Raw genomic sequence first — 26459 nt, 5'->3', positions numbered from 1 at the left:
TCTCAGCTGGGCTGACCCAACTGAGCTGTATAACCCAGAGCTGCACAGTGGGAAAGCAGACACCTTGCTGACATGCAGACGCCTACATTGCAGGGATACAGTTGGATTTCTGAATTTGATCCTGAACTTCTCTCTGTTTATATAGTAGTTTTTAGCCATAACCCAGTGTGAAATGAGAAGCCAAAAATCACAATTTCTTCAATATTATTCAGTCATTCAAGCTAAAAGCTCCCAGAGAGAAATCATTCTAGGAAGCCTTCCATTAACACTATTCTCCATTTGGTCTTAGGGTGCTGGGGCAGAGAAGGGGTCCTGGGTAGAGAGCAGAGGAACTCAAGCTTCTTTTTTTTCAAATATAAATTAATCTCTCTTCTTTTTCAGAGCAGAAAGGACATAGGGAAGTGAATCAGATCTGTGTAATCAAATTTTTGAAATAAGATCTGAAAATATATGGCTGTGTTCCACATTTTTCTTTAGGGTACTAATGCAAATTATTACTACACAGCAGGCTGAACCTTCTGTTTCCTCTCAACAAGCTTGTACATTGCTACTTTTCAGTGCAAAAGTTGTAGTCTGATCTAGGGAGCTAATACTATTATACTAACTTATAATAATAATTATCTAGAGTTTACTAAGAATAAGAGTTTTCACAAACAGCATGGGCAATACAAGACAGCACTTCATTAATTACATAATCTTTATACAACCTGATATGCCACAAATTATAGTTACAAAATAGATTCCATTAAATAAAATATATGTGCTTTTTCATTTATGTTTTGCAAATTATTAGTTCATTTTTAAGATATCTAGGATAAGATTGACTACTAATTGAAAATAATGCTTCATGTTACAGTTAGAATTGAATTTCACTTCTGAAAAAAGACTCTAAGCACAATAATAAATAGAATACAATGGGAAGTCTTTAAAATTTTTAAAGAAACATTGAATTTGTATGTATTTTCCTGGGTTTTATTACAACACTATCAAGCAGTGTAGTTATTTCAAAATAATGTACATATGAATCAAATTAAGGAAACTGAGCTATTAGGAGAAAATATGCAACTAAAACCACGCAGTTCTTCTTAATCCCATATCTGACCTTGTTAACAAGCAGGTGCAAGACTTCACACTATAACCAAGAACAATAAAGAAGCATGCTGTCCTTATTTTTCCTCTAATGGTCCTTTTCTCTAAATCATGTTAGTTCCCATTGGTTTTATGCGATGTTCACCAGTATTACCTTTTGTTCTTTTCAAGTTTATTGTAGTCATGGAAATAGGAGTACAATCCTTTGATCTCTCACATCACACAAAAGTAATCTACGAGAATATAGCATATGCCACAGTATGAGAAATGCATCCCAGTTGAATTACTTAGTCAAAAGAATTATGTACCTATGGCATCCTCTGTGAAAGTTCTCTGCAGTGAATTATTCCTACTGTTGTTAACTGAGTACAGCAGTGAAAAGTCACTGTCAAAGAGCCTCATGTATATACCTAAGGTAGGTTATGTCCTTATTAACTCTTTCTCTATTCTTTACCAGGGTAGAAGATGTCTAAAAGCCATCTATAATTATATAAGCAGTTATAGCAGCTAGCATCCAAATAAATGTTTTCTATGGTATTTATCTTCAAGTTATCCTCTTGTTATCAAAGAATGTAAAAAAATAGGTAATGAACAACAGAACATAGTCCTGCCAAAACGTGTGTCGTAGTCATTGCATCTAAAAGTGACTTACTGAACCCAAGTGGTTCAATTTACCTCTTCTTTACACATTCTAAAATGATACAAAGGAAGAATAATGAAAAGCAGAATCAAACTCTAGTTTTAAATCTTAGAAGGAAAGCAGATGGATTTTCTATCTGAAAACATTTACAGGAGGGCAGATGGGTACATGCAAGGATGACATCTAACAGTCATTTTTTAAAGATCTCTCATTTTAAAGATGCAGCAAATTCACAGAAGTAGTGAAAGTAATGAAACCTAACATTTACTCTTTGCCCAGCCAGTGATTTCCTGTGTGGTCTATATAGTGTTTGAAAAATATACAACAGAACACCATTACATCAGATAATGACTACTTTGTGAATATTTTTGTTAGACTTCCTTTTATTAAATTGAAGATTTAAAAGCAATTGTAAGCAAGGTGGAAATTATGAAACTGCATAGTCCTTAGTTCCCCACATAAAAAAAAAAAAAAAGACCTTTTTAATAATAAGCATTGTACCTTAAAAACATGATTGGAAACTTTGGAAATAAGTGATTTAAGCATTCAGGGAATTTTTTCCTGCAATAAAATGCTTCCTCAGTCACTATCCCCTGCTTGATTTACACCATCCACATGAGCCTAACTTCACAAAGTTTGTGGGCAGATGTGCAAAGGTCAAATTAAATCACCAGTAGATTTTATAATTTTATTTCTTTTATTGAAAAGATCATTAGGCATATGTGCGAGGTATCCACTAAATCACTAATAGATCACCTAATCTCACTTCTGACAGTCAAAAAGTCTTTTCCAATATACTATAATATTATTATACCATCATATATGATCCCTTCAATCACATTAGCCTCTCTAAAATGTGATTGCAGCTGAAAGTACAGTCAGACAAGGATCATGATTTATAATGATGGGCTATGATTAATAGTCCAAACTACCTCTTAGAAAGCACAGTTTCAAAAAAGACAATTGTGTCTTGTCTTTTACATTATAAAAAATGAGAGCAAACAAAATCTTATGTTTAATAAAGATCAGAATGTCTGCCCATCTGGAAATATTGCTTATAGGAACCCTCATCCTCTCCCACTATGATACTTACAGCACTGTTTTCTCACAAAACAATCTTTTGTATTAGAAGGGAAATTATTGTTTTCCAATAATTGTGATGAATTATGATGATTTCAAAAGTTATTTTCTCAGCTCAGAAAGAGATTCATTAGTGCTAATAAAATACATATCGAGATATAACCAGCTCCCTGTGATGCTGGCTACGAGTTTAACAGGTTAAAATTTCACAAAATGATGATAAAAATATTAAAACCTGCTGCTTCTCTTTAAAGCATATAACCAATTTGCCATTCTACTAACATAAAACATGTTAAAGTGACATGCCATATGAAAGAGAAGAAAAACAAGAAGCCTTCAGGGTTCTTAAATATGAGCCCTTTGTGTAAAAAATTTTTGAGCTACGTATGCATACAATTTATTTTTAAAACAAATATTATATACTTATATTACTTATAAATATATTTATAAATCTAAATAATATATTTATATTATTTATAAAATAACACAAGCTGGAACTATCTTGATCTACAGAAGTCTTCTTTATGAAAAAGAGTTGCCTTTAAGGAAAGGGCTGAATACTCTGTGGAATGTATGATTCTAATTTTTATGAAGGATTCCCAGACATTTTCAAGATTTAAGAAAAACAGAAACACTAGCTTCCATGAAAATAAACATAAAACCAAGCAAAATTTCACAAAAAATGTACAAACAAAAATCCAAAATAAATTCTCACAGAATACATATTAACAGGACTGATTTTTCAGTCCTTTTTAATTTGCCTCCTGAGCTCATTGAAAAAAAATGCTTCTTATCTTGATCTGAACTATGGTCCCACTAGAAACTAATTTTCATCAATATTTCTTTTATTAAGTGCTAGTGTTGGTAATATGGGATCTGGCACAAATTGACCAATATTATACGCTTTCATTAGTCTCAGGAGGCTCAATCCTGCAAACATGAATGCACACGTGTACCTTTACTCTGGCTAGTAGCCTAACTGACTTATTAATGAGTTAATATGTAAATGCATTCATTTAAGCAGTTGCAGGATCTGTCCCAGGTTTCCTGACAGCAGTCTTCCCAGGCACCTCGGTGGCCCCAGACTGTGGATCCTGAAGCCTCTCCTGCTACAGGGTGTCTAGATGTGAAAACCAATTCATGCACAAAAGTTCAGCTTCTTCTTTTTCCAGCAGCACCACTAGCTGGAGCAGCTAAAGAGATTAGGACCAAATTGTGAAAGCAATTATCCTGAAGAGAACAATTCAGAACTAACATTGCTAAAATACCTCAATTGTTGCTTGCTCTAACAGTACTTCACAGGAGCTTTTCTGTTTTTGGAGAGCCCGTTACAAGGTACCCTGAAGATATCAGGCTGGCTGTAAGGAGTCAGTTCCGTAGGGTGTCAGGTCTGCAAACACACCATAGGGGTTTCCTCACTTATGCCCACTTCAAAGAAGCATTAAGAACAATTTCTCTTTATTACAGTTTTTAACTAGATTTCTTTCCCCTGTGATGATTAATTAGGCGTTTGTTACAATTTGCTTTCTTTCCACCTCTAAGAATAAATGTACCCTTCTGCTAATCAGACACAAACAAAATGTTTTGAAAAGTAATCACTTGCTAAAAAAAATGGAAATTGGGCTTCTGTGTTGTGAGGAATGTACACACATAGCACAGTGAAATTTAACACGGGTAAATGATCTGACTACCTCAAAGTGAAGTTTCTGCCTTCCTACAGTGGCCTTTCACCCTGCCCTTTCCTCCAATCTGAGGAGAGCTGATGTTGATGGAACATATAATGGCTCCTTTCCTGTGTAGTAAAGTCAGCAATAAAGCTCAGTAATTAAGGTGACTGGGGAGGCCCAGCCCAGCAGGCTAGTGGTGTGGCGAACACTTTCAGAACTTCAAACAATATCAAAGTCACTGAAAAACGGGCCTAGTTCAGGACTGGTTTGAATTAAGCCTCACTTCCACACGCACTTTTCAAATCCAAGCTCAAACAAGAAAGCCAAGGCCTTCTGGATTTCATTAGAGCCAATTATCTTATCTGTTTCATCTCAGGCCTGACCCTAAGGCTGGCAAACAGCTATTCAGTGCATTTGTGTGGTTGTTTGAGAAAGCCTCCAGCCAGCCAATGGCCTGAGGAACCTCTAATTAAAACACAGTTGCCCCCTGCCTCTAGTGATTAAATATTTTCAAGCTTTTGTAAATAATTTTTCCATTCTTTGCCCCAAGCCTCAGAGGTCCAATACATGCAGTAATTTATTTAGTTTGTCAAAGAATACTGCTGGAAATAAAACTATAATAGAAACTTAGAAAACTCTTATATCTTGCCTAACTTCTGCAAGTGACATTCTACAAGCTTGCACAACATATCTACTGTTTCTTATGTAATTAAGCCTTAATAACCACATTGTGTTTGAAGAGATACAGTGTACAACAGGCCCTACATTTTGTTGATAATCATCATGTTTCCTCAGATGTCAACAAGATATGTATGCTCATGGGCTTCATGAGATCACAGATGCTGCAGATGTGATGCTGAGAGATATCTGTGCTTCTGAGATTGGTGGACTCTTCTGAGAGGCTGCATCACACTTCAAAAGCCTTTTTGGGAAGAACTGAATCCTACCAGTAGCATACTTTGGAAGTGAAGAACAGCTCCAGAATACAGATCCATGTCACCATGTCCCACATAAATTCTAGTAACTAAAATTCGCATGAAAGACAACTGAGCTAAAGGACTTACTCTCTCCATCTCCCTTTCTCAAACCCTGGGAAGACACTGCCTTTTGCATGAGATCAGAGAACCTGATTCCAGCTTGGTTCTAGCCTTGGTACCACACAGTGCTCCACTTCAAGTCATCCTGTGCCCCACATGTGGCCAATGTCACCAGTATTGAGCATGTGCATCTCTCATGCAACATGCAACGTGATGGGGAGAGGAACAACTTCTATCTCCCAAACTAATCTCTTAACTCCTTACATCTTACTATTATTCTTAACACCAAGAACAAACACATTTATATCAGTAAAATGCATTGGATATACTGTCATGAACCAAAGCCAATCGCATAAAACACTAAAATCACCAATCACACAGAATGAATAAAAATATGGCTCATGTCTATGTATTCTATGGAGACTTGGGGAACAACAGGCAGAAGCTGTACATGCCAGAAAAACAGAAGCAGTCTTAGCAGTACAGGAATTTAATCACTGTCAAGTTTTGTGTGAGGTGATATAGCAAAATAGAAATGTAATAGAATATTTCAAGGAAGTTAATGAACCAGTCTCGTAGCTGTTTATGAGAATACCCTACAAGTAGGAACTTTATGACACAAAAAATCAGAAAACCTGTACCTGGTATCATATGGAAAATGAAATTCATAAGAGCATTCTGAGAATGACACTGCAATAATAAACAAAATGGCTGAAACTTAGAAATCACTTTAGGTGGTTGGAATGGTAATACATTCTGTATTTCAAAGACATGCTACAGAAAGAATTTGCAAAATTTAGACGTTGCTGTGTTGTGACTTCCAACAGAGAAGGTCAAAGGTTACACAAGAACTTCCCTGACTGACAGGCAGAAAAATGGTTTTGCCTATAAAGAGTGGCAGTAGTAATGTCTTGAGGATAAAAGTTTGGTAAAGTTGAGTTTCAACTAAATGCAGGTTTCCTCAATTAGTATATAATAAAGCTACTATAAAATTTCATGATGTACAGAGGAAACATACCTGGAACGGAGAAGCCATTGGTCGACAAACAATAATTCAATTTGCATTGTGGACAAACTGCCCTGCAGAAAACCACAAAGTAGGAGAAGATACCAAGACCAAAAGCAGAAAGTCATGGAATAACTGAAGAAAGATGAAGGAGGCAAATATTGATTCTTCCAAAAGACAAGTTAAAGGAGATATTCTATGTTCAAGTATGGGTGGAGGCCAGGGATTATCAAGCATGGAAGTCAGGGAAAGATGAATTTACAAGAAAAAGTTCATAGGGACAAATAAAAGTGGATGACACTCAGGCTAGGAAAAATGAGGGTAAAATATAGTCACTGAGTTTGGGTCTAGGAGGGATTTATTTTAAGAATGGTTTCAGAAGAAGACTGAGATGCTCTATTAGAGGAGGTCTAGAATCAGAGGAAAAACAGCAATATGTACACTCAATAGTCTTGGGGATAGAGAGGGAAAAAGGAGAGAGGAAGATGGAGAGCTTAGCAGTACTTCTTCTTTATAATGAATCATGATTGTATTGCAAGGGACAAGAGCCTCTTGTGAGGGGAATGAGAGGTTAAATAGACAAATAAGGGAAGAGAAAAGCTTATGTCCCAGGTAGATCAGTAAATGAAAGAGCATGAGGGCCTGGTAACATGCAAAAGAGTTTTGAGAAAACTCAGATGTTTCTGAGCATCTGAGAAAAACAGATGATGAACAACTTTGTGATCAGAGGCATGTGACAGAACTATGGGAAGAAAAAGGATGTTACAGATGCTATGGAGAACTTGATGAATGATCAAATTATGACTCCAGGAGAGAAATGTGAAAAGGGGAGGAAGGGTGGAGGAGAGGAAAAGGGAGTATTAACAATCTCGGAAAATTATACTTGGTATTATTGGAAATGTATTTCCAATCTTTGGATCTTTCTGATCTCTTCCAATCTACTACATTCCAAGTACATCTAATCCAAAATTGGCTTTGCAAGATGACAGAAGACAGCATAAAAAACTCTGCGTTCCTTCAGCAAGTTTTTACATAGAAGCCAATGACTGAACTTAACACAGCAAATCAAAACTGACTGAAGAGCACTCATCTATGTCATAGTTTTAGTTTCAGGGGCAGTTAATACTTAGCAGTGGCCCATCTGATGGAACAGAATGACAATGAAATCACTGCATTTTTGATTAGTTTGGAAATTAAAGGATCTTCAAGCTATTACAAACTCTGCATTTATTCTGCTGTGTGTGCAGTTTTTTATAAGAATTACACTGAAAATGATGGGCAATTTTTTGAATTTCTTTTTCTTTGTTGAAAAAAAAGAGGCAAATGATCAGGCAATAAATTGTAATTTTCAGATCCAGAGGGAATCATACAGAAAGTGAAGCACATGTTAATGAACCATGAGGAATGAAAATTCCCTGTGACAGGAATTGAAGCACTTTCTGAGGTTTAATGATATATTCTTAGTAGTACATTCTTATTCGGTAAACATCTTGATTGAAGAGTTAGGAAGGTTAGACTGGATAAGGTGATGAGCTCCCACTCTCCTACTAGCCTAGTAATTCAGAACTAGAACACTAACTTTTTTGAGAAATGTACTTTTTTTACTAAAACATAATCTTTTTGTACATTTGCATTTCCTTGATATTTAGTTATTTTCCTAGATATTTAGATATTTAGTCTCCCTCTCAGAGGGAGACTTCTTTAAGTGTGAGGAAAAAGAAATCAAGCCCCAAACATTCCAAATAATCTGACAGCAAAGGCGTAAATTTCAGATGTGATGAGGTCAGGTTCAACACTCTGATTTGTAGGAATGGGTGACAACAAACTGTCTTCTCTCTTTCACAGTATCACAGAATCATCAGATTGGAAGAGAACTTCAGGAGCAGCTTGTCCAACTGTCATCCCCACACCACCTTAGCTACCCCTAAACCATATCCCCAAATGCCACATCCAGACACCTCTTGAACACTTCCAGAGATCGTGACTCTGCCATCTCCCTGGGAAAATCATTCCAGTGCCAAACCACTCATTAAGTGATTTTTTCCCCCCTAATCTCTAATCTGAACCTCCCCTGGTGCAATTTGAGGCCAAATCCAATCCCAAAGCATTGGGATTTTTCACTTAAGATTTTCTAACATCCTAGAAGTGATGTCCTCACCAAAAGGTTAGACATGAACATTATCATAGAAGGGTTTGAAACACAAACACTTAGTTGTTTTCTTGGAAACTTCTAATAGTTTTGGTTTTGTTCCAGTGTAGAAGAAAAGTCACATGTCATAACCACAGACGTTGCTGCTTACTGGAAGTGCTGTCTTCAATCATCTTTGCTTTAGTAATGCACCCCCTGAACACGAGGGACACAGCACCAGAGTCCTGTCAACTTACTGACAGCGAGAAAAAGAACCAAATAAGCTGCATCATGCCCTCAGCTCTCTTCCTACTATATTCTGATAAGCATGTACAGTCCTACATGCATGACACAGGAGAAATGGATCCCAAACATAGCTATCTTCAACCTGGCTTATCCTGTGCTCCTGTGCTGTAATTTGTTTGCTTTCCTTTTCCTTTTTTTTTTTTTTTTTATAAATTACTAATCTTGGTAACTTTAATTTATCAGCTGATATAAATATCACTGAAAGGCTTGTGGTAGGTAAGCATATTAATCAGCCAATAAGATCCTTTAAAAGCTTACTTTGTTTCAAGGCATAACAACTCATGAAACTGCTTGTATATAATCTTAAAGATTTGACTGCTTAATTAGGTTAAATGTAGTCACAGTGTTTAAGATAAAATCCTGCCACATTTACTCAGTGAAAAGCCTCTGATTTCACAAAGTCTTTTAACAATGATTTTTGCGAGAAGCTACTATTTTGTGTAAGCAACAGCTCTGTATCTTAGCTATGAATTATGGTGTTGTGCACAACTGAGGTCTGCAGAAACTAACCCCACAAATGATCAATTGCCTTCTAAATTGTAACACTAGTATATGTGATTAGAGGACAAAGACCCCACTTCGCCTGAATAAAAATATACACAATGGTAAGTCACTCTACAACTAAGCATTTTTCTTGTACTGCTTGTAAAATTAATGTCTCAGAGCTTGAAGTCTGATGGATTCCCTCACACTGGGTAATGACTTACTATCCAAGAAGCTGCACTGATTTAATGGATTACTGATGGCCCAAGTAGTACTGCTAATACCACATAATGATGAGTCATAGACCTCCCTGAACTTATTCATTAGACATCTATTTTTGAGACATTTATGTTTTCAGAGTTTCAAACATTTCTCCACAGGACTAAAGGCTGACTTCAAAAAGTAATGAAATACTTGGACTTAGGGCTCCAACAATATCCAGTAACCAGAATCCTCATAAGATCTTGCAGCACTGAACACAGTGCTATTCAGCATGTCACAATTTTATAATCTGGCTCTTGCCAGATTTTCTATTTTTCTTTAGAATTACTGCAGCTTTATTTTCTAAAACATTTTTTCTATGAAAAATGCTTATTTTTTTTGTGCAATTATTGCATGGGTAAAGTGTAGCATAGACACACAAAATTATTGGGATAAAAAATATATCTCCAAGGAATTATTTGTCCAAAAGCATGAGAACATCTATAAGCACAGACATGCCCTGGAGGTACTCACACAAACTAACACTGAGACACAGGTGTGTGAGCACACCAGAACCTCACAACACTTCTTTGCAATCCTGCTTAGATTTGAAAGCAACAAAATAAAAACTCCCATTTATTTGTCTTCTTTAAGTATTAAAAGAAGAATAGTGGAGATCTCATTAGCTAAGCTAGCTAAAGAAAGCATGAATAAGAACTGTGTAGCTGAAAGGCCTCTGTTTCTGCTGTTCTTGAAACAACACTTCTGTCTGAATCTGGATAAAGGGCTTTTAATAAAAATATCCACCAAAGGAAAACAATTAAACAATACATAAAGCACCAGGGTGCAATCTAGTGGTTCTGTTACAGTCTGGAGCTGTTCCAGCAGAGAACATGTGGATATTTTTTACAGGCTGCAGTGTAGTTCTTGAAAGTTATTATAAAGCAACAAAATTTAAATTAGGACTGGACATCTATAGAATCACTCAGTGTTGCTGTAGGACTTTTAATTCTGATCCGAAATTTATCTTCATGTAAAGACCACAGATATTTTGATTTTTACAGTAAAAACATCTTCTCCACTTTTATTTCTGTTTAATTTCTTCCAGGATGCTTTTGGTGATATTTCCATCAAAGTATTTGACAATATGGCAATTCTTTATCCATACACCTCTATTCTTTCATCTTTCTGGCTTAACAAAAATTGGAAAATGGTTATATTGGAAAAGAGTTCAGATACTTTCCAGTACTTTGAAACTACAGACTATGTACAGCTTGGGGTTTTAATCAAATAGTTTTTAACCTGAAGCACATAAACCTGACACATGCCATATTTTATTATCCTTTCTCCTCCGCCCCCTACTCTGCCATGTCAATAAAAGAAACTGTGCATCTGTAGAAAAGTAAGCCAACACTAATTAATTTCTGTAATGAACGGTTTCACTTTTGTAGTTCCAGTGAATTAAAGGAGCACCACATACAGTTTTAAAAATCCCAGTACAGTAAAGGTGAAAATTTAGGGTATTCAGTCAGAAGTTAGATTTTCCAAATAAAAGCAAAGAAGTAGGCAGAACAAGAGGTTGCAAGTTATAAACACTGTTGCCAGTTTTAGTTTTATGGTGAACTTTGAAGTATAACAAAATGCTGAAAAGCTGTTTATACCACTGTTTCAAATGCTTTTAACTCTGCTTCTCCATTTCCTAAAGACTCAATGCTTAAAACATTTGTCAAGAAAAAAAAAAAAGCATGAAAATTTATCATTGTTACAAAACCTTCATCACCACACTCAAAAAAGAATTCTAAAGTCACAAATCATCAGGACTATTGAATGTTTACATATGAAACTTATACTCAAAGCAGATTTAAAAATTATTCCAAGCAGACTTCTACCTTCTTCAAACTTCTTCAAAAGAAATTGTTCAGGCACTCCTAAGTTATCTTTCTATAGCTGATGGTACACCTTTGAATTCTCCTAAGACATTTTCTATGACAGAAGAGAAAAGAGAGACATCTCTGGTTGAAATGAGCATCTTTTAAAGACCCCTGGTAGAAGTAACAAGGTCAGAAATTAAAAAATGATTGAAACTGTAACTAATACCTGCAGAATGCTAGGGATGTCTGAAAGCAAACCATACACATTCATACAGAAAACATTGTTTAGATTTCCTAGAGCTTCCATGACTGTGTTCTGTTCAGCCACATTTTTCTTCCTAAATTCATTGTCCTTGACAATGCAGAAGGACTGTGGGTAAAAAGCAATTTCAATAATGTCCACTTGCATTTGGGTAAATCATTATCTGCCTGTCATACACTACTCAGAGATTCTGCCTTCCTCTATACACAGTAAAATGCTGAATGTATTTCTGCCAACAATTAGACAAGAGAAATAACTATAGTTGAGATAACTGTTAGCAGTTATTACAAAGCAATATATTGAGAAATAATAATTAGTTTCCATTATTAAAGATAAGGATGGCATTTGGGTAATTCTGAGGCTATTGTTACTAGAGTTCACTGATAACACAACAGGTTGAAGTTCTGAAGATGTTACTGGAGTTTACTTCTTCTTTCATTGACCCATGAGGCTGAGTAGCTAACTTGTTTTTTTTTAAACTGCTCCCATGCTTTTGTCTTTTTATCTCTTTGAAGAGATATCAAACATTATCAAACATTTGAATCAGAAACTTAGTCTTATTGTAGTTTTTAGACCTCATCTAGTATAATATAGCCTCAGCAGCAGCCTCTGGAAATTACAGTCATAAAAAATTAATAGCATTAATTTATGGGTACTGAGAATCATTGTATAAAAGAACTTTATACTCAAAATCTATTATTGGTGGAATTCATTAAACATCACAATACAGCATTGTACTATGACTCACTTTCAATAGTTAGGTACAGCTGAGAAAAAATGCTGATTTTTGTCTTCTACATTATTTTGTTATGTTTATCAGAAACCAAGGTTTCTACTCAGAGAGTTACACAACATTGCAGAGCAGTGATGCCAAAGACAGCCATAATAATATTCAAAATCATATAAATTGATGGTTCGCCCTCATGTGGTGTATTTAGCTCATTTCCAGAAAATAGCCAAGCCTCAGCAATGAGCAATTAAAGTGATTTGGCAAGTGGATACATTTCTAAGTGAAGAGAGATTGAAAAATACCAGAAATACTGTATTTTGAGAGAAGAAAAATAGGAAAGGACATTACACAGATCATACAAAAGTATTTAAAATAATAAATGTGGATAGGGAAGAATGTGAGTTTCATCTACACATGTAATACATAAACAAATGGACATTTAATGAAAGTGGAAGACTAGTGATTTGAGTTAAAACAAAGAATTTTTGTTTTTCAGACACACATACTTAAACCCATGAAATTCAATACCAACAGGATAAATGAAACTTCTAAAAGTTATCTCAAATTCCTTAGTCAACAAAAAAGTTTTAAAAGTAAAATTTACAGGAAAATTAAATTCATAAATAAAAATACATGCTATGTATACTTCTATTAAAAAACATAAGGCATATATAGCAATATAGTGTTCTTCGTAGCATTTATGAGTTAAATTCTACCGTAAATAGTAAAGAAAAACTACAGTCAATATCTATGCTGAAACAGAGTTAACAAGGGCAATATATATATGAAAACATCAAAAAATACTTTTACAGAGTTTTTCATTTGAAATGTCAAAATTAAATGTCATGAGATCTGGTAATGAAAAACTATGGAAAAAAACAAATTGTATACATCAATGCAATATTTCAAATTAACATAATTGCACCTTGTATGGCCACAAGATGAAAAGGAATATTTTTTTTAATATTTTTGAGCGCAGACTAGAATACAGAGAGTTTTAAACATACTGATTTTCTCCCAAAACAACCACTAAGGACTGCAAGACAGGATGAAGATTTTCTGCACACCTTTGTTTTCTTTCATTTTTACATTTTAACATATGTGATTTGAACCATGATTTTTATTTTGAACTTTGTTTAAAATTATATTTTGGGGTAATTACAAATGTATTTTAAATTAAATCATGGATATAGCTCATCCTTAACTCTGCCTTATTGCCACCTATTTCTTTTGAATTTGCTCCCCTTCTTAAATTAAAATCAAACATGTGACTGCTAAAAGATAATATTATCATGAGCTATTGCTAATCATTCCAAGAATCACCCACACATATATGTTTCATTTTATGCAAGCTTTTATGGCCAGGTTCATTAATATGCTGTGGCTGTTTTATGCTGCTCTGGACTAGTGCAAAGCAGCCAGAGCATACTGGCTGGTTTAGCTAAATTTACAACTCCTTTGTTGAATAAAACCAGTGCTAAGCAGTTGGAAGGCACAGCCTAGTTTCCTTCTGTCTCTTGCTTCTCTTTCACACTTGTGAGCACTCTCATTTGTTTCCACCACCTCCTGCATCCTCTGTATTCCACTCTGCAGAAACACATCTTTCCTGTCCCCTGCAAACTCCAAGTACACACAGAGACATATGTGCATGTACAACACAGACCTGAGCCTCCTTCTGCTGCCTGCTTTACTGAGCACATCTGGTGCAATGTGGAGCTTATGAAAATAATTATTTGAACATTACTAGTCAACCATTGCTCTTATTTTTTTCTAGAACTGTTGGCAGAAGAGAGTGGATTACATCCTCATAAACTTGAGTGTAAAATCATCCTCCTAGAAAACAGCCACCATATTCTTTGGCTTTCAAAGAGATTAAAGCAAATTTAACCTGAATAGGTGGAACTAAATGATGAAACAAATTCTCTGGAGGGATACTTCAGAACTTAAAAATAATGGAAAAGAGCTGTGCATTTTTGTTATCTTAGGAGAAAAGAAGAGATGCCTGTCCTTTAGAAAACTGTCATTATTTCAAGGATTTTTTGTAGCTAGGCCAGTTCCTTAACTATGGTAAACATCAAACAACACTTTTCTGGCAAAATTAAATAGCATAGTGATTTGATTACTGCAATTATTTTCCATTCTACAGAAAGTTCTCTATCCTACATTTTCTACTACCTCCATGTAGTTAACACATGCAAACTTATTTTCATAGTAGCAATAAGAAAGAAATGAAAACATCTTTTATAAATGAATGAGCAGTCTTCATCTTTAAATTGGCTACAGCCACTTCAATTTGATTTTGCAATAGAAAGAGTTAGTTGAAAAATATAATAAACTTTTAATGTAGCGCTGAAATCAGAATGGCAGACACAAGCCAGCACCCTAATTTTTCCTGTTTCCCACTACTGTCCCAGGACAGCCACTCAGCATGCCTTTGAAGTGATTACTCTGTGCTCAAATTTTTCTGCATTTTCACATGTGAAAATTGTTTTTTCCTGAAGAAATGAAAATATTTTGTCAAACAGTTTAGATGAAGTCAGAGGTGGAATATTATTCAGTCCTAAAAAGATTTACATAAAATAGATTTATCTAGTTATTTATGCAATGGGAAATAACTAGTATTCTGCTACCTGCATGTAGATAGGTATGTGTGTAAATGCTTCTAAAAATATATTCTGACCTAAAAATTGATATCAAGTACATTGTCATATGTAATATCTGGTTATGAGCTGAACTCTAGAGAAAGAAAAAAAAAAAGCCTTGGTCTCTTTTTCTGTGGACATTATCATTTAGAAGGATCTCTGCTGTGAAATTTGACAGTCAATCAAGTAATAAATAACAAGCTACCTAGTGTCAAGGCTGGTGACACTTCAAATATGTGCTTGGCACAATTCTAGGATGAAATTAGGGCTCTGCTGGTGAGAAAGTGAAAGCTCTGTGCACTAGCTGGAGAGTTTCAGAATATTTTAATGCAAATTTCTCAGTTCCTAAGAACTCAAAGGATTAGGCTCTGGAACCAGCAGGAAGCCTTGGCTTCTCTCCAAACAGGCTCCACCCAATCTGCAAATTTACACCTTGGTCACACCAGAGAGGACCTTCACCAGTATCCACTCCTGCCTTCACTAGTGAATGAATACTGCCCAACCTCTCTGTCTACGGTAGGTATATAGAGAAAATATCTCCATTTTCCCCCTATTTTTCTCTTAAGATAGAAGATGTTGAAAATTTGCTCCACAACTTAGTTTGGACCTTCTCTGTAAGTCTGTCTTATAAAGCATGTCATCTAAAACAAAAAACCAAATCATGTTTTTCTATCTCTGAAATTCACTTATTTTCTTAAAAACTGACTCATTGTAGACAGAAACTCCAGAACAACACCTGATTTGTTGGGAGAGCATGGCAACTCATGTACTTTTCTGGACTCTTGCCAGTCTCACAATTCTGCTCTGGACAAACTGAAAACTTAGGCTACATCATGTGTGATGTTTTGGATAATAGCAAGGATAGATTCTGGCCCATGGATAAAGTGTCTCTTTACTAGGAGCTGTAAATTTACCTACCACTCAGGCCAGGTCTACAGAAACAGCTACCTGATCTGTCCTAAGTAACTGACAAATTTTTGTATCCACCCTTCTAAGTTGCATGCTGTTTACTTCAATGATCCCCATTCAAAACTGTCACACCAGTCATACTAAATCCATGTCAGCAAGACCTACAGAGGGCAAAAAGCCTGTGATCAGGTCAAAAGGGGCTGAGAGTGTAGGGAAACATTTCCTGTTGTTGCTTGGAGAAAAACATTCACATTCATTACAACATTAATCACAAAGTTAAATGGATGCATTTAAAATAGCAACATTAAATTTTTCACCATCAGCAATTTTTTCAAAAAGGAGATTCTAAACTTAAATTTGAATTTATTTGCCTTAAAAACATAGTTAAGTTTATGTCTGCATATGATTAGTCAGAGTGTAGTAAGTTACACAAATTTTATTTTCCTAGTCCTGCTTTGCTTAGGAACAGAGACTGAAAATCCCTCTAACTCTGAAGCAGAGTAATAGGCATAGCAGCAATACTAGCTGCTCCAAACAATTTACTAGTGTGCCTTAAAATAGAACTGTGAAGTACATATTTGTAAATGCATTCTTAACCCCAGGTATTTTTCATCAGGATAGCAGGGGTACCAATTATGGTTACAGTCTCAGTATGTGAGTCTTTTGTTGAATAAACTGGGACCACCATTCTCTGCATCATTAGATGGCCACATTACCTATATCATTAGTGGGACGGTTTGGATCCAAACTAAGAATGTTGGGGTGGAAATATCAGATATATTAGTATCAGACACTAATACCAGTGATTTGAACCATTCAGTTCCTTAATTTATGTAGAAATCTCATGGAAGTATAGGAAATATATTGGAAAGAGGTTGATGCACTACTGAGTGTAGAAAATTTGGAGCCAGATACTTACCATTTATTTAGACTCTTTTTAGACACAGACAAATACAAAAAAGATTAAAACTTTTTCTACAATAACAGTGGGATGAATGTGTCAGGCTATTTCTCTGACTAGGGCTTAGACTCTGATTTCAGGGGTATTGTTTATTAGAAACTCCGCATATTATTTCATGGGCTGCACGGAAGTTCTTTGGGAAGAAACCAAAAAACACACACACAAAAATTCCAACAAACAAAACAAGAGTTTAATGGGTTTTTGTGGTGTATTTTCAATGGAGTATAGTCAAAAACTGTATATGGTAATTGCACTACTTCAAACTAAATGTCTTGAAGGACATTAGAGATACACATTGGTTTTCTCATTGCCTTTCTTGCATATCATTCTTTTTTAAATGAAACTCCTTTTCAGAGGTGTGTAGCATTTGCCCAAATTTGAAAGATGAACCCTACACCTTCCCTAAACTTCACTAAACTCTTCCACTGGATTGTTTTACAATGAAAGGAAATGATGTATCTAAGACAGGACACTGAAACTCTAAATCTTTTAGTGTTTTGTACTGTTCTTATCTCCTCTGGTCCCATGAAAATAAGACTTAATAGATAATGAAGCATCACCTATGAAGGAATAAAATTTCATTTATGAATGAGCTATTGAGAATATTCATTATGAGTGAGCAAAGAGAAATACAGCATGCAACATTTCCTATCATTCTTATTGCAGTATGTCAAAATTGTTTACTTTTAATTAAATAACACTTTACTGCAATTTGTAGAAAAAAAACTAATAGTCAAAACTGTGAGCATCATAATGAGTCTTTTAAATGAATGAAGAGCACTGGATTTGGACCATACTTCATATTCCTTTCTGTCTGCTCTACTGGCATGTTACTTCAATCAATGTGAATGTGAACAGTAATTTCCTTCTGCCTGGCATAATAAATACTTACATTTAAATTTTCTAGGTAGGGAAGTAAGCAAGCCCAAAGCAATTTTACTGGCATAGCATAATACTGAAAACACAAGTGACCAATTAAATAGAAATTTTTTTGTTGATTCTGCATGGATGATCACAACTATTAAATGACCCATTTTTTCATTTACTAAACTCTCATATTCCAGGATTAATTTATTTTCACCATGGATTATTCTCCTGACCTTCAATATTACATTAGCTCTTATTCATGTGCTTTTGTTCTACAAACAGTTTTTAAGACTCTTAAATGGTACCAACCTGAATGCTGTGAGATACTCAACATCACCCATAGGAGGATCCAAGCCACCTGTCCAAGCAATATTTATGTTATACCCTTCACCAGGGCCACTTCCAACCTGAAAAAAAGAAATAAAATGCCAAAAAGGGAGAAAAAGCAGAAAAAGGAGGAGGAAAAGAGAAAGGGAAAGGGGAGAAGAAAAAAAATCTCAAATGTGCATTAGAAACAAACATCAAACAACATGTCAGATCAGCCTTGTTTGACAAGGACTGCTCTGGGTTATGCACTTGTTCTCCACTGGTCCCCTGCTCCCAGTAGACAATTTGGTAATCTGGTGTAATTTAAAGGACCAGAGAAGGACAAGAAAATTAGGGGTAATCATGCAACGCAATTACCTGAAAGATACAAATAAAAATGGGGCTCTAAAGAAATAAACCTAACCTCATTTGGGGCTCCACTGCCGGGGAAGAAGTTGCCTTCATCATAGCGATGGAGGGAAACATACAGGATGCTGGGGTCAGCATAAAAAGCCTGCTGTGTACCGTTGCCATGGTGAACATCCTAAAGGAGAAAGAAAACAGATGACAAATGTAATAATGTCCAACTCAGTTTAGAGAGCTCAGTTCTGCTTTCTTTTACACCCTCCTCCTCCCTCTCTCTCTCTCTCTCTCTCAGTTTCTCTCCCTCTCCCTTGCCCTCCTTTTGTCTTTCCCTTTCCCCCTCCCTTCACCACCCCATACTTCCTGAACTTTCAGGCAAATTACTCTTTAATGCACTCATTTTTTAAACTGGCTTCTAAAAATCAGGAAACCATAGCGAGCGTGCCCTGGAGACTCCAGATGAGCAGTCATTGAGAAATCCCAGTCCTTTTGTACAATTAGATATTTATACACCGGCTCTTTGTACTCCTTGCCTCAGTGATGGAATCTAGCATCCTGTTTTATGGAGGAATTTTATGACTTATTAACTGCCAACAGTTCATAACCCCTCAGGCTTAATTAACTAGCCTCATTGGCCTCTGAAGAAAGACTAATGTTTAAACTACAAACTAGTATTTTGCAGAAGGATCTATGGTTTACAGAGCTTTTTCACAATTCTTGACAGAACACTAAACATAAGAGTATTCATTGATTTGCCAAGTTCCACTATTGAGGTCAAAGGCTCTGCGACCAGCTGAGTAAATTGGCTTTCTTGAAACATTCAGTTCTGTTCAGTCCCTCAGCAGTTAGATCCACATCAAAAGAGATGCCAGATGCGGAAAGGACTTAATTTTTGCAAAATCATGACGGCAACAGTTGAAGACATAGGAATATGATCTCATTAGCTATTAAATCATCTGGCAGATAGGACAGTGCCTTCCACAATCAAGGAGTGACCTTGGTCAGCCTCCATACTTCAAACATTTTATAATGACAGTGAATAAAATTCTGTCTTTAAATAAAAGGCTGACAAAGAAATGCTGACAGTGTATCTATAAAACAAAGGCTGATGATGTAGACGTTTCCTTTTTTTTTAGTTTGTTTTCACAGTTCACTACTATTCTATGTGGTTAGACACACAAGAATTTTACAAGTGAAAATGGAAAATCCACTTGCCTTTCAGTAAAAGTTAAAAAAAAAAATCTTCACTAGCATTTCTAAGAAGCTGAAAAGTTATAGATATTTTTTATTTTCCTCCTTTAGGCCACCCCTTTGAAATTTTTGATTTAGAGAATTAAGAGGGACAGACAAACTATGCTGAATGGCAACACTTTCACTGTCATCCAGTCAGTATTTATTTTACAAATGTTATGAGGTCTAAATCCCATGTAGCATCTGCGAAACAGAAGTCACATTCTCCTCACTATGCCTACTCCAGAAGGGCTCAAGTTGTACCTCAAGGTGTGCACTGCCAATAGCACAGCAAGCACTGAACATTGCTTGTCCTCCTTGCCTGCTGAAGTAGCCCAAGTTTCACCCACATTGTTCAGAACTCCCTACATTGATTGAATCCTACTTGTACTGCATTGTGCTTGACTTGGACCTCCTCTGGGACCTCTGCAAGGTAGTATTATAAGAGTTTCATTTCTTTTTTATGTTGAAAGTACTTGAAACAATATGAGGATGGAGTTACAGCCCAACTGTGACTTAATGCCAAGGTTAAATGTAACACATGAGACGTGCAAAGGAGAACACACTGGTATGAGGCTGTTGAAGATTTCAAGGCAGTCAGTCTAGTGTTAGATGGTTCTGACTGGCAAATGAAGTAAAATTTGTCATGCAGACTAATCCCAGAATCCCATTCGGTCTTCAGCTGTTAGAGTTAATTGGTTTACTCCAAACCAGACTCAAATCCTACTAGCATAAATGCAAGTATGGATGATCCTGGAATGAAGATTTCAACAACCTGACAAGCTATGCTGGGAACATAGATAGATCTGAAGGGACACAGTAGGACTTCACTTTGTTATTTTAATTAGTCTTTCTTTTCCATACATATTTGAGGCTTTAGATATATTCTTTCTGTAACAGTTTCCAACACAGGAGGAAAAATGTTAAAGGGGAATAGAGATATTTCTTTTCCTTATTATTTTTTTTTATTATTCAAATCTCAAGCTAGCTTTCTTGTTTAAACTTTGATTCCACTAAGAGCTCTTTATTGAAGAGCAGTTAACGTCTCTGATTAGACAAAGGAATGTGTTCTTTAAGACTGCGGATGTTAGCATGAGGGAAATGAGTTCATATTCTGCCCTTAGTGGATCAAATTTATTCAGGGTATATAAGACAGTTCAAAACCAGAGATTTATGCAAATGGTGGAATGAGGGAAAAAACTGTCAGATAGGTCTTTTATTTTACTGTATAAATAGATTAAATAGATGAAGGGAAGATTGACAATTAAAAAGTTAAGAATTTATATATGAAGACATGTAGAAGCTATGAAGACTACACCTAATTTGTAACTAGTGTACGCTTTAGTGTGTGGGATTGGATATTACTTTTTAATATTTATATTGTAGTAACATGTATAGCTGCCAACTTGCATGAGGTCCTGCTGTGCTAGTCACTATCAAAATATAATCTTAAAGGTTAATTTCAAGTCTCACATCTGTAATTCCATTCTTTCCTTCAGATGCCCCAAACTCTGTTGGTGGGAATAAAGGTGTCACTATTAACTTGTTCATTCATTCAGTTTAGCCTGTCATTTATCCATAGTTTGCATGCATAAGAACTTTTCCATATGAATTTTTGTACATCATTGCTCTGACCATGGAGCAGACTAGGGACTGGACTGCAACTGCTCCAGGAATGAAGTCATCTGTGTCAGCCATATATTTTTTCTCTTTCACCCACAGAGTTTTTCTGGTCAATGGGACAGTTGCAGAAAGGCTGAAAATTCCCTATCTGCTTTCCCGGGTAAAGATAGACAGCTTCACAGGTAATCATTTGCACAGGTAATGATTTGCACATTTAACCTTGCCTTGAGAAACTGAAGCCGAATTTCTAAGTGCTTATTGGCTAAGTATATCAAAGGGAAGTGTTTTGGGTTTTTTCCCAACAAGGCAAATATAACATTTACAGGCAAAAAGACTTAAAAACATTCACGAACTTTGAGTAGGCTTTTCCTATTAAAAATGAGAATAAACAGAGAGTTCACTTTTGACCAGAATTTACAGCAATGAACTGAAAGATTCAAGTCAGCAAATAGACATAACGTACAGTAGAAGTGAATTTTTCAGAAATAATAGCTTCTGGCAGTTTATAATTATGTTTCTAAATGACAGCAGAACAATCTGAGAAATATTTCAAAAACATTCTAAGAATATTTAATCTACACATATACTTAGTCTGCCACTCATTTTTCACTTACCATTCCTTCTCCCACACTCCCCCTTTCTCTGCTTCTCTTCAACAGTCAGTACGCATATTTAACTGAACAAAAGTGCTAGATGGTAAGGCCATGACTCCACAATAAGATTTAATTATGAGTGCAGATATGAACAAGATTTAGACTATTAAGCTCTGCACTTCAAAAACCCTTTAACATATTTTGTCTTTAAATCTTTTATCACCTGCAAAAATTAATTAAGTGCAGATGTAACAGGTTAGGTTTTGATGCCAGGGTTCATTTCCTGTCTATGCTTTGTCAGACACCCTATTACACCTCGTCATGAACTGTAGGAAAACAAAAATGGTGCTCATAAATCAGCATTCAACTTTCCTTGGGCTGTGCATTGGGCTGATCCTTTGAGTGCAAGGCAGAGCTCCAATTCATTATTCATGAAAATAATATAGCCAACATGCCAAATGTCATCTGTATTTAAATAATCCATTTGTTAAATTTATTAAGTATTGTGTAAAATGCTTTCTATTAAAATACAAGACTAATCCAATGAAGTGGATTTTTAATCACATAGGTTTTCTTCAGGGAACCACCAAAACCTGGAATACATGACTAGAAAACTTCTTGGGGGGAACGACCTGTTGATTTGTTTAATAATATCAAAGTTATACAACAAGTCAAATCATTGTGAACTGGGGAAAGTTTGTTACCAATGCAACAACATTCTTTAAAGAATATCTGACTACTTAAAGTTTCTATTCTGTTGGGAAAAGTAAACTTGGGTTCTGTAGGGTTATTTTAACAGTGGAAGTATCAATTCATTTAAGGACCATAAAAGTTGCCCTGATCTGTGCCTTCTTCTCATTAAATTGCAGTTAACACCATTAAAGTGAAACATAGATGTTTATAGCTTCAGTACTGCCATCCTGGCTTTAATGAGTTCCCAAAATCAGAGGAAATGCACACCTTTATTACTTGTAGGTATTTAAAAAAAGCAGGAAAATTGGACTTATAAATACAAATTCATTATGTTTCATCTAGATGCACTTTGAGTGTGATGCTTGCCAAGAATACATACCAGATCTACAATCAATATCTTGCCTATATTTAGCTTGTCTCTCAAGTATTTGGCAGTAATTGCAATCGAATTAAAAAAGCAGAACCCCCTGTGGAATAGAGAAGAACAGAAATAAGAAAGCAAATCAGTGAGGAAAACAGCTATAAATAATGTTCAGAGCATTTTAAAAAATGCTATATGATCTCTGAGGCCATAAATCTGCTTCTGGGAGTACCTAGAAAGCCTTTTCAGTCATCTGCTAGCAATTACAGTTCTTCAGAGACATGCACAATGCAGGTGATTGCCAGTAACCTTAGTGCTCCAAGATGGGCAATATTCCCTGGTACTTACATGGCTGTTGATTCTTCAGCATGATGGCCTGGGGGCCTTACAACAGCAAAGCCATTCTGTAAGAACAAGATAGGTTTTCAATTATCAGCTTAAAAAAATACTTGACTCAGAGCAAAACAGAGCAGCAGGCAGAGGGGATTGAAATCTATTAGAGCTTCTTGAGCACTTTTTCTATCCAATCACCCTTTCACAGTACTGCCAGAAATAATATTCTTGAGAACAGTGGCAAATAAGCTATTTAAATACACACATGTGCATACATACATACACACACAACATGATCTAAAGAGGAGGAAAAAGGCAGGATGAGAAAGCCCTGTTATGAATTCTGCTGTTTAGAATTCGTATTTAAGACAAAGATCATCTAAGATCATGTAATCCTAATTTGCTCTATCTTGAGATCCTTCAAAATAGAAGTAGCTTAATTAGGTATATATTTTATATTTTACATGATTAGCCATTGTTGACCTTACCTCTGTATAGACTAAATGATAAATTCACACCCCCCCCCACACAGGTAATTTCTATCAGTATAAAAAAGATGACAATGAACACCCCATATTTCTGCAAACCATACATTACACTTGGGAACCTGCCATGCTCACAAGTTAATAGATTCCCTGAAGTCAATTTCTAACACACTTTCTGGAACTGTATGTACATTTCATAAAGTACAGCACTGGGATCACCAAGGAATGTTTTGCCTCTGGAGTCACTGAAGATAAAAGAAAAATGGAATTTCCATCCTTCCAGTGTGGGTATGGTAAAGGGAAAATGTAGAAGTGCTGGCAAGGTAGCTCTGTTCAGAAAGTCAGATTATATGTTCAAGAAGCAGTGTCTCATATCATATAAAATTTCTCTTACAACAGTTAGATTCAGGAGAAACACCACTGCTTCGTAGTACTTCCTCTTTATTTCAACTACCCAAGGTAGTCCTTCTATTCAGTTATATATATGCCATCAAGTAAGACAATTACCATATACATAAAAATAAGAAATTATAATCTGTCCGTGAGATATCTGCCCATGAGATATCTTCTATTTTCACACAGCTTCACACAAACACTAGATGTGTATGTATGCCTGCATGACCAATCAAGCATTGTATTCTCAGAGAGGAGGGGACAGGAAGAAAAAGGTTGTAATACTTCTGTATTTAATTCATCAGTATTAAAGTATTCCAGTTTGATATACTAAAACTTGATAAATGTAAATGCTTCTTCTCTTACCTGAGATAAACATAACAATTATTAAACTTTCACTGACACTGGTGTAAATACAGAGGGACATGGCAGTTCATAGTTACATTGGTTCCTGTGAATCTGTTTATTTACAATCATATGAATGCATGGTTTGTGTGTACCTGTGGAATTGCCGACCTATTTTGCTTCACTGGCATTTATTTATAAACAAATACTACCATCTTGTCTTATTTAATTTGCTGCTAGATGTAACCCAAGCAGACAGCTGCCAAGTTTTGTGGAGCATGGCCAAAGTTCTATCAGAGTTCAGTAAACTTAAAGTACAATACCAAGGGAGTGCATGTATAACACTGGTTCTTCTGGCCACCATTTAAAGAATCTGAGCGATTTGACATCATGACTTATTTTAAATTAAGTGTCCATATTAAAAATACAAACCCAAACAAACAAAATACAACAACCCAATAATTAAAAGGCACAAAAACTATACATGTTAGTATTCATGCAGGCATTCCTGGAGATGGAATATAAATTTCCTATAGATCAAGCACACCAAAAAAAAAGAAAAAGAAAAAAAGGCATTATGGACTGCACTAAACCAGCTTTCGACTCTCAGCTAAAACTGTATTCTCTATCTTTATGAGGATTTTTTAACATTTTCTTCTCACACAAAACATGACTTAAAGAAGAATTTGGCAAAGAACTCTTTTGTAGCCTTTATGAAAAAACAAAGTATGCTGCTGAATGTCGGGATAATGAGCTGAAAAAAGACTCAGTAAAGAGGGTATTACTAGAGAAAGAGCATGATGCTACCTGCATTTTCTTCTCTCAATATTTTTAGGAATTTGGAAAAAGTCCATGAAAGGCTTACAGCTGCCCCTGCTCAGCTAACAGCTCATTATCATCTAACTTTATCAGTATTCCCAAAAGATCAATATAATTAAGATGATTATCTCTAGGAGGATTTCATGGGGCAATATAGAGACAGAAAATATCAGCACTGCTGTTTTTGACAATATGACAGTTACAGTGTAGGCTTCTCTTCTGTTCCATTTGACAAGGCTCTTTGGAAGCCCTGTTTTATCACATCTTGGTAATTTCTGGAATCAGAGCTTAACTGTTACAGTTCTCCACCAGCACAGAGGATATTCACAACAAGGTCATGACCATTTTTTATGAGTTTTTACATCACAAAAAAGTTCAGTATACACTTGGGAAATTTTCTTATTTTAAGAAATACTGAATATTTTAAGAAATACTGTGCATATGTTACACTGATGACAAAATACATAGTTGAATTATACCAAATACTGAAAACTAGTTACCATACAGAATTATTGGCAACTTTTGTGCAATTGATAAAACACTTAATTTCTCCTACTTTCAAACTTTGCATGAACACAGCATATGTTAGTACAATGTAACATGATTTTTTTTTTATTTAGGCAATTTTAAATACCAGACAGCAAGCTCAGTAGACAGTAGAACAGTAGACTGAAAAGTAAAAATTTGCTTTAAAGACAGAAAGACTAACACAGAGCAATATGTTGAAAATGAAGCCAACACACATAAATTCAAAGCGTTTTTGTACAGAGCCTTATTTATATTAGGATACAGACACCTTTATAAGTAGACAGAACATTAAACTGACTGACAGACATGAACATTAGAAACACGATTCATGTCTGTGCCATTATGTGGTTACCTTTATTTAAATTTGAGGATTAAGAATAAAGCTGAATAGAGATATCCTAAAATCTGTGCATATTTGAACAACAAAGGAAGAGAAGTCTGCCCAGATTCAGTTTACACAGAAGATCGACTGCAGATAAACCTGCTGAGTTGGACCTTCAATGAAAAC

General features: G+C 35.5%; 1 protein-coding gene across 11 annotated transcripts in view; it reads right to left on the bottom strand.

The window, feature by feature from the left end:
* HDAC9 (histone deacetylase 9) overlaps positions 1-26459 on the bottom strand; it is a 455819-nt gene that overhangs the window by 78307 nt on the left and 351053 nt on the right. For all 11 annotated transcript variants that reach the window (XM_071429136.1, XM_071429143.1, XM_071429142.1 and 8 more), the window contains 4 exons: positions 23397-23452; positions 23067-23154; positions 18610-18729; positions 18189-18286 (listed from right to left, as the gene is read on the bottom strand). In XM_071429136.1, coding sequence (XP_071285237.1) covers positions 18189-18286; positions 18610-18729; positions 23067-23154; positions 23397-23452 — 362 coding nt within the window. The remainder of the gene's footprint in view (positions 1-18188; positions 18287-18609; positions 18730-23066; positions 23155-23396; positions 23453-26459) is intronic.

Source organism: Agelaius tricolor, unplaced genomic scaffold (genome assembly GCF_023055355.1).
Source record: "Agelaius tricolor isolate 1412-34295 unplaced genomic scaffold, bAgeTri1.0.p SCAF_6, whole genome shotgun sequence".
NCBI classification, from domain to species: Eukaryota; Metazoa; Chordata; class Aves; order Passeriformes; family Icteridae; genus Agelaius; species Agelaius tricolor.
Note: the sequence above shows the minus strand (reverse complement) of the source record. Positions and strands in the feature narration are given on the sequence as shown.